This window comes from Conger conger, chromosome 2 (genome assembly GCF_963514075.1).
Source record: "Conger conger chromosome 2, fConCon1.1, whole genome shotgun sequence".
NCBI classification, from domain to species: domain Eukaryota; kingdom Metazoa; phylum Chordata; class Actinopteri; order Anguilliformes; family Congridae; genus Conger; species Conger conger.
Window position 1 is genome coordinate 5,795,785 of NC_083761.1, and position 10,000 is coordinate 5,805,784.

Sequence of the window (10,000 nt, forward strand, 5' to 3'; positions counted from 1 at the left end):
ATGTGACGTAATGTACATCGCTGACATACGTACAGCCTCAAAAACCTTCTCACAATAGTGTCACTCCAGTCAGGCTCATAGTGCTGTAGGGTTATGAGCAGCCTGGTCAGACTCATAGTGCTGTAAGGTTATGAGCAGCCTGGTCAGGCTCATAGTGCTGTAAGGTTATGAGCAGCCTGGTCAGGCTCATAGTGCTGTAAGGTTATGAGCGGCCTGGTCAGGCTCATAGTGCTGTAAGGTTATGAGCGGCCTGGTCAGGCTTATAGTGCTGTAAGGTTATGAGCGGCCTGGTCAGGCTCATAGTGCTGTAAGGTTATGAGCGGCCTGGTCAGGCTCATAGTGCTGTAGGGTTATGAGCAGCCTGGTCAGACTCATAGTGCTGTAAGGTTATGAGCAGCCTGGTCAGGCTCATAGTGCTGTAAGGTTATGAGCAGCCTGGTCAGGCTCATAGTGCTGTAAGGTTATGAGCAGCCTGGTCAGGCTCATAGTGCTGTAAGGTTATGAGCGGCCTGGTCAGGCTTATAGTGCTGTAAGGTTATGAGCGGCCTGGTCAGGCTCATAGTGCTGTAAGGTTATGAGCGGCCTGGTCAGGCTCATAGTGCTGTAAGGTTATGAGCGGCCTGGTCAGGCTCATAGTGCTGTAAGGTTATGAGCGGCCTGGTCAGGCTCATAGTGCTGTAAGGTTATGAGCGGCCTGGTCAGGCTCATAGTGCTGTAAGGTTATGAGCGGCCTGGTCAGGCTCATAGTGCTGTAAGGTTATGAGCGGCCTGGTCAGGCTCATAGTGCTGTAAGGTTATGAGCGGCCTGGTCAGGCTCATAGTGCTGTAAGGTTATGAGCAGCCTGGTCAGGCTCATAGTATTATAAGGTTATGAGCAGCCGGGTCAGGCTCATAGTGCTGTAAGGTTATGAGCGGCCTGGTCAGGCTCATAGTGCTGTAAGGTTATGAGCGGCCTGGTCAGGCTCATAGTGCTGTAAGGTTATGAGCGGCCTGGTCAGGCTCATAGTGCTGTAAGGTTATGAGCGGCCTGGTCAGGCTCATAGTGCTGTAAGGTTATGAGTGGCCTGGTCAAGCTCATAGTGCTGTAAGGTTATTAAGGTTATTAAGGTTACATAGCCCCCTCCCTCCCCGGATGTCTAATTGTGTCCCACCACAGGACTTGTGATAACGGTGTGGAATATTCTGGAATCAGTCTGGGCCACAGACCGGATCTCGGTGCTGCTTGGGAGAGTGTGAATGCGCAGTTTGACATTAATAAACACATGAATATAAATATGGCACTTTCACAGCGGGAGCACGGTGCCGTACCCACTCCACTATCCTTTTTTTCCCAAACAATTTCCTTTCACTAAAACAATTTCCCCCCTCGTTAACCCCCAAGCGGATTCGCTGATTACGCAGCCGATAACAGTCGCTAACCTTTTGGTTCGACATCAGGCGTTGCAGACGTATGTTTTCGCGCCGTTGTGTAAAAAGCAAATACAACCAAAACAAGCCCTTTGTGCAACTGAACCAAAATAGAAGATAAAAGACAAGCAGACGTACTGGGAGGCGACAGGAAATTGTGATATTATACAATTTTCCCCTCTGATATTAACTTACAATTGAAAATGAAAACATCCCTGTGTGGATTTGGCAGGAAAGAGAGGATAAAACAGAGCTGCCTAATCCTGTTCCTGGAGATCTGCCGTCCAGTAGGGTTTCACTCCAACCCTAACAAAGCGCACCTCACTCAACAGCTAGAGCAGGGCTGCCCTGTTCCTGGAGATTTACCGTCCGGTAGGTTTTCAGTCCAAACTGGGCAGCCCAGATGTAAAGGTTTTAGACTAATACATATAAAACATCTACAAATCTCTCTCAGTCCAGCACTGGCTGTGGATAGCGAGCAGGCGGCCATTTTGTCCAGTCAAGGAACTACAGTCCTGTGTGAAGCCTCTATCAAACGCCATGGCGACCAAGCAACACAATCGCACACGCTGCATAATTGATGGCGATAACTCAAGCTAACCGGCGTTAACAGGCCACCCATCTGAGGTATTTAGACCAGCGTTTCGAACACAGCAATCCGTTCCGCTGACCTGCTATACCATGGCAACCGTAAGCTTTAAAGGCTCTTCTCCTGAAAGCCAAACTCATCAAATCCGCTGAGCGGATACAGTGACTGGCCGGGGGAATGTAAGCGTTGAGTCTCGGGAAGGCAGTGATTGGCTGGAACCATAAGACTCTTTATGATTGGTTAGGACCTTAAAAGGTCATGAATCGCAGAGAAACAGCGACTGGTTGGTGCCATATAAACTCTGATAAATGAAAATACAGAAATAGGGTCAGGAGGTGTGTTAAGAGACTTGGCTTTCCATAGAATTCAAATAGAAAATTAGAAGAACCTTCCAAGAACTGTCTGCCAATGCTCGACTTCAGTAAGACCAGCTCGGCTCCCGTTTCCAATTTTCACGCCAGAAGATCAACGCGTGGGGAGGGGGAGAGGGGGTTAGGGGAAAGGGGGGGCGGGGGTTAGGGGGTTAGGGGGAGTTCGGGGGAGTTGGGGGAGGGGGGGGCGTTTCCAGGGAGGAAAAATAAAGTCACGGCAGAACAAGCAGTGGCTTGGAAAATGACCAATTATCTCCCGTGACCTCAGTCTGAGCCACACACACAGAGAGACCGGCTTTTCAATTAGACATTCATTACTGAGAGAGAGAGGGAGAGAGAGAGAGTGAAGGAGAGAGAGAGTGAGGGAGAGGGAGAGAGTGAGGGAGAGAGAGGGAGAGAGGGAGAGTGAGGGAGAGAGTGAGAGACAGAGAGAGAGTAAGAGACAGAGAGAGTGAGGAAGAGAAAGGGAGACTGAGAGGGAGGGAGATAGGGGAGAGAGACGCAGACAGAGAGCAAGAAAAGAGAGCGTGTGAGAGAGGGCAGAGAAGCACAGAGAGAGTGAGGCAGACGGGGAGAGAGAGACAGAGTGAGCGGGGGATGGAGAGAGGCAGAGAGAGAGGGCAGAAAGGTGGGGCAGAGCAGCAGTGGTCTATAATTAGCCCAGCGTTCCGTTACCCTCCTCCGTGGGGGGAAGAGGCTCTCTGAAGAGGCTCCCTGCGGATTCCCACGGAATCGGCGGCGTGACCCCGGGGTCCAGGGCCTGACACTCATGTGTCATCCCGCCCCAGACAGGGCTTAATCCCCCCGCGGAGCGGGGGAGTCGCCGCTGGATCTGGGGGACCAATGGGACGAGGAATGCCCCTGGGGGAGGCGGAGCCTGGGGGGGGGGAGTGACACGGCGGCGGGCACGACCGCTCTTCCTGCGCACACTGAACCGGTCCGACGTTCCCACAGCTGTTCCGACGTTCCCTCAGCGGACACTGCTCCGGCGTTCCCGAAAGGAGCGTCCGAAACGATACGGAGAAGAACACATTGAAAACGGACTTCCAAAAAAACCCCCAAAAAATCTTTTTTTAATCATCTTTTAAAATACACGGCTGTGAAATTGATCAGTTTCACATATTTAGGCTGTAGAGCAACGTGTTCTAATTTTTGTAAGGGAATGACTTCCAGTTTGAAATGGAGCAATTCCAAATGCGTGACGGAATGTCATTAGAGACACAGGGAACCGCGTAAGAGCACGGCGTCGCAGACGTAAACGCCGGGTCTCACGGGGTGTTTTTACCCTTCACCCGCGGACCTGGCAGGGGCACAGGCGGGAGGAGGCAGGTGGGCCGCTGCCCGGCTGCGTTAGTGAGCAGACTCCTCCCCTACAGGGGACGGGATACGGTTGCCAGGGTGACGTCTGTTCAGCAGCCTCATACGACTCTCAAGAGAGCAGACGCAAGCACGGCCTCGGGAACGCTCCAGGAGTGATCCGGGAATGCTCTGGGAATTCTGTGGGTATTCTCTGGGTATTCTCTGGGAATAATATGGGAATAACATGGGAATGTTCCAGGAATAATCTTGGAATTCTGAGGGAATAACCTGGGAATGCTGCAGGAATGATCTGGGAACAGTCTCCGGAATGATCTGGGAATGTTCAAGGGACCGGGATGACCCCAGTTGAACTCAAGCAATGTATTGTTAGCATTTATTTGCTTTTATTTTCATTCATTATGTGTTTGCCCTTCATTTAAATAGCCGGGCACTCTAACAATGACACACGGATATGAGGCATGGGAATTTACTATTAATTTATTGTAATACTAATATACTGAATTATAATACATTGTTAATATATTTAAGTTATGAGGGGGAAAACAGAGGCAGGTGTTGGCTGAGACCTCCACCCACTGAATACTGATATCCCAGAACACACCAGGGCTGGCAGAGCATGCCGGAATTACAGCGGGCTCCATTCCAGTGGGGGGGGGGTGTCGGAGATTTTGCTCCAAGGGCTGCCTTTAATTTAATGAGATGGGCTTTATTGGTGCGGTGACTTTTTCTATTATTAGTCCGATAGAGAAGCCCCCGCCGCCCCCCCCCACCCCCCCATCACCCAGCGGCTCGCTGAGCTGAGCTGTGCACTGTCAACAACACGGCGCCCACGTTGCCGTGGCAATGCCAGTCTTATTTGCATTCCGAGCGGCCGGAACAGGTGACAAGGGCAGGTTAAGAACACACCAGGCCCCAAGCACTGCTCTGTGTGCGTGTGTGTGTGTGTGTGTGTGTGTGTGCGTGTGTGTGTGTGTCTGCTCTCTCTCTCTCAGAACAGGGAAAGAGAGAGGATGGGCGTGGCATGGGTGTGGCAGCACAGAGTCTCTCTCTCTCTCCCTCTCTGTCTTTCTCTCCCTTTCTCCCTCCTTCTCTCCCTCCCTGTCACTCTTGTATTCATCATTCTCCTCCACCCATCCCTCCCTTGTGTGTGTGTGTGTGTGTGTGTGTGTGTGTGCGTGCGTGCGTGAGCGTGTGTGTGTGCGTGCGTGCGTGTGCGTGCGTGCGTGCGTGCGTGTGTGCGTGTGTGTGTGTGTGTGTGGGTGCGTGAGTGTGTGCGTGTGTGTGTGTGTGTGTGGGTGCGTGAGTGTGTGTGTGGGTGTGTGCATGCGTGTGTGTGTGTGTGTGTGTGTGCGTGCGTGAGCGTGTGTGTGTGTGTGTGTGTGTATGTGTGCATGTGTGCGTGCGTGTGTGTATGTGTGTGTGTGGAACAGCGTGGGGGGGTTATTCGGGGGGGGTGGTTTCAGAAGCGGAGCATCAGGAGGGTGAGCAGGTTGGCAGACTTTATAACAGCCCACATCTACCTGGAGCACAGTCAGGGGCACGAGAGAAACACGGAGAAAAAGACACGTCTCATCCATCCGGCAGGGACGGGGAGAGAGAGAGACAGAGAGAGGGGGAGATAGAGAGAGAGAGTGAGAGTGACAGGCCAATCTGTCAGGGGAGTCGCTCCGGAGTTCAGTGACCAGCGTTCCGCATCCGTGTCGGATCTTCCCGCTCCGAAACCCAGCGGTAAGGGGCGGGAGGCAGGGAGGAACGGCCTATTAAACACGTCCTTCGGGGGGTAAATTTCAGAGCCGCGTAGCCTGTGGAATGATAATAAAAAAGAAACCCGCAACACAAAGCCAAAGTGTCTTTCAGCGGGCCGGGTCGAGCGCTCCGCGGTCCAACGGGCGGAAGACCGCGTGTTTAGACTGGGAATATTCGGGCTTCCGCCTCTCCTCGGGAGGACGGGAGTGGAACTGGGTCAAGTCGCCGAGAAACAGCGCCAAAAAGAGCAAAGACATGTACCCCCCCCCCCCTCCCCCGCGCCTCTGTCCCCACCCCACTTTACAAAGCCCCCCCCCCCCCACCCCCTCCAGACTCAACAATAAGCTCACAATCCCCAAAAGCCCTTCTTCTGCTGCTCGACAATTTTTAAACAAGGACTCGAACTTCCACACACAAAAAAAAACACGTTACAAAGACACAAATTGTCTTCCTCACAGCCTCGGGGGAATCGAACGCCCTAATGACAATCCGCTTTCCGTTCTCCAAGACAAAGTAAAAAAGGGCTGTAGGAATGTATTAGCCCACTGCTTTTCTGACACGAACAAAGAAGCTAAATTTAGACTGTGTATGTAACAAGATCCCTCCGAAATTGCAATTAGGCTCCCCTGATATTTGACAAAGAGCGCAGGCGTCCCGCTAAATCCCGAATCTGCGGAATCGGAGAGCGCTAAGCGGCTTTTCCCGAATAAATCCCTGATTCCCCGCATGAAGGAAGAAGAGGCTTTGGAGTCCGGGCCGGGGCGAATCGTGGCGCTGGCGCTCCGGAAAAAAAAAGCCACAAAATCAATGTTTGTTATTTGGTTTAAATTGCCCTTTGGTGATCACCCAGACCCGCGCGTGATGCCGCTTTCAGAAGCCAATCACAGGGGCTTCGGAGGAGGGCCGTGTAAAGTCGATACTCACACAGGTGAGCGGGTCCCGGGAGTAATGGCAAGCGAGGCCGGCTGGCCCGAAACCCCCACACGGAGAGAGGAGCGGTGTGGAGGGGAGCACGCTGTCACATTACCCTGATTTACAGGCGTGCCTAAAATGTATTTGATTTAGCCAGGGGAGATCCGTTGGGAACGTGTTTTTGCAACGACGCCCCGGGAGAAATGTCAGAGACGGTTGCAAAGGGGGGAGAGAGAGAGGAGAGATAGAGAGAGAAAACAGGGATAAAGCCCCTGGACCAGTTTTTGGGTTAAGGACGTTGCTCAAGGGCCAAACGACAGGATTATTTTTGAATTTAAGGACCCGACTTCATCTGCCCAGATGCAAATCAGCATCCGTAAATGCAGACCTGGGGCTCGAACCATGAACTCCACAGTCTGCCAGGCAGACATCCGACCCCTAGGCTCCCCTACCAGTCAAGTAAGACCGTCTAAGACTCACTAAGACTCGCTAAGACTGTCTACGAATCGCCAAGACCGCCTAAACTCGCCAAGACCGCCTAAGACTCGCTAAGACCACGAGATCCGCCTGAAAGAGAAAGCATGACCGACCGAGTCTCCTCGGAGCGAAACGGCAGTCGGCGTGGATTTATCTCCCCGCCTCGTTCCGCCCGGAGGAAGCCGGCATGTTCAGAGGAAGCGCTTTGAAAACACGCGGCGACCGGGCGATAAATAAAACTCCCACTCACCCGGAGCGTCACCACACACAACGGCAGAGGAGTGGAGCGTAAAAAACCGACCAAAACAACAACGCGCCCAAAAACGAGCTGTATCAACAACCCCCATCACATGTAAAAGAGTTCTGTGGGATTTCCATTTGTCCACGTGTCCCTGGCAAGAACTTATCATTATGCATCGAGCAATACACATAGCACAAACACTGACAGCTCCAGAAATCCCTAACCCCCACACACAAAAAAACTTATAAACACTGCACTGTCTTAACAAGTGTTTTTAGTCCTGTAATAAGATATATTTATTTCTCTCAAGTAGAAAATATAAGCTGGCTTTAAGGTACTGTTAGTTGACAACTGAAATAATGTTCTTATTCCACTGGCAAGTCTTGGTGAGTTGAAAGCTTCAACTGCCCCCACAAGCCTCCAACAAAATAACATACCTTCAGTTGCTGGACAATCCCCCCTGGAGCAATGTGGGGTTAAGGGCCTTGCTCAAGGGCCCAACAGCTACACTCATCTTATTGTGGCTACACCGGGGCTTGAACCACCAACCTTCCAGCACCCAAACAAACACCTTAGCCACGATAATAATGTGTTATTTTAGCTGACTAGCCTACAGATGGTTTTAGTTTTTACACCGTCAGTTCACCTCACCTGGTTACCTGGGTCTCAAGAGGGTGCTGATTTTAAGGCGAAAACAAAAACCAGCAGACCCAGTAAGCTCTCCTGGACCAGGGATGGAGACCACTGCTTTAGGCCATGGGCTGCCCCCCTCCCTGAAAACCTCAACTGCCATCCCCAACCCCCCAAAAACCTCAACTACCCACCCCCAACCCCCCCCAAAAACCTCAACTGCCCACCCCCAACCCCAAAAAACCTCAACTACCCACCCCCAACCCCCCCCAAAAAACCTCAACTACCCACACCCAACCCCCCCAAAAAACCTCAACTACCCACACCCAACCCCCCCCCAAAAACCTCAACTACCAACCCCAACCCCAAAAAACCTGAACTACCCACCCCCAACCCCCACAAAAACCTCAACTACCCACACCCAACCCCCCCAAAAAACCTCAACTACCCACACCCAACCCCCCCCCAAAAACCTCAACTACCAACCCCCCCCCAAAAAACCTCAACTACCCACCCCCAACCCCCCAAAAACCTCAACTACCCACCCCCAACCCCCCCCAAAAACCTCAACTACCCACCCCAACCCGCCCAAAAACCTCAACTACCCACCCCAACCCCCCAAAAACCTCAACTACCCACCCCAACCCCAAAAAACCTCAACTACCCACCCCCAACCCCCACAAAAACCTCAACTACCCACACCCAACCCCCCCAAAAAACCTCAACTACCCACACCCAACCCCCCCCCAAAAACCTCAACTACCAACCCCAACCCCAAAAAACCTCAACTACCCACCCCCAACCCCCCAAAAACCTCAACTACCCCCCCCCAAAAACCTCAACTACCAACCCCAACCCCAAAAACCTCAACTACCCACCCCCAACCCCAAAAACCTCAACTACCCACCCCAACCCGCCCAAAAACCTCAACTACCCACCCCAACCCCCCCAAAAACCTCAACTACCCACCCCAACCCCAAAAAACCTCAACTACCCACCCCCAACCCCCCCAAAAAACCTCAACTACCCACCCCCAACCCCCCAAAAACCTCAACTACCCACCCCAACCCCCCCAAAAACCTCAACTACCCACCCCAACCCCAAAAAACCTCAACTACCCACCCCCAACCCCCCCAAAAAACCTCAACTACCCACCCCCAACCCCCCAAAAACCTCAACTACCCACCCCCAACCGCCCCAAAAAACCTCAACTACCCACCCCCAACCCCCCAAAAAAAACGACACAACGCACCTCCAGCCTCTGGACGATCTCGCGCACGTCGTCCCCGCAGCCCTCCTGGGCGGACAGCACCACGCACTCCCCGCGCTCGTAGAACACCTTCAGGCTGCCGCGGGCGGACGTCCAGCCGATCACGTCGCGGCAGGAGCAGTTGAACACCACGTTCTTGCTGCGCTCCTCGATCAGCACGATGAACTCGTTGGACACGGCCAGCAGGCTGTGCACGTCGGCGGCCTGGCCGAAGTCGCGGGCGACCACGCCCCAGGTGACCGCGCCTGGGCTCTGCAGGTGGGCGTCCCTCCGCGGCTTCGCCCGCTCCTTGCGCTTGGCGCCCAGCGTGATGAAGCTGAACTTGACCGCCGAGTCCACCGTCGCCGTGCCGACCCAGTTCTCCGCCAGGTCCTTCAGGTACTCCTGCCGCGTGCGCGTCGCCATGGCGCGGAACTTCTCCGACTTGTGCGCCGCGTTCTCGCCGTTGATCGCCTTCGCCAGCAGGAAGTCCCGGAACACCGCCGACTTGGGGAACGTCACGGCCTTCGGGATGGGCGGCCCGAACGGAGGGACGTCTCTCGACCGGGACACCGCCACACTGTGGCCGGGAGGGGAACGACACATTACATTACATTACACGACATTACATTACATTACATTACATTATATTCATGGCATTTGGCAGACATTCTTATCCAGAGCGACGTACAGTTGATTAGACTAAGCAGGAGACAATCCTCCCCCGGAGCAATGCAGGGTTAAGGGCCTTGCTCAAGTGCCCAACGGCTGTGTGGGTCTTATTGTGGTTACACCGGGGATCGAACCACCGACCTTGTGGGTCCCGGTCATGTACCTAAACCACTACGCTACTGGCCGCCCCTACACAATGTTATTATTTTTCTCCTGAGAAGCTTTCGCTACTTAAAAAAAACAAAACAATGTTTTGAGCTGCTCACATTCAAACCGCTGGATAATCTTCATTCTGTTCGGCTAATGCACCTCACTCAAAGACAGGGGCCTCAAACTAAAAAAAGACTTTAGCCCAGTGGTGCTCAACCCTATTCCCAGAGATCTAC

At 53.1% G+C, this 10,000-nt stretch overlaps 1 protein-coding gene across 1 annotated transcript in view; it reads right to left on the minus strand.

The window, feature by feature from the left end:
• LOC133114262 (signal-induced proliferation-associated 1-like protein 2) overlaps positions 1 to 10,000 on the minus strand; it is a 157,147-nt gene that overhangs the window by 52,628 nt on the left and 94,519 nt on the right. The window contains exon 8 of the mRNA XM_061223496.1: positions 8,946 to 9,522. Coding sequence (XP_061079480.1) covers positions 8,946 to 9,522 — 577 coding nt within the window. The remainder of the gene's footprint in view (positions 1 to 8,945; positions 9,523 to 10,000) is intronic.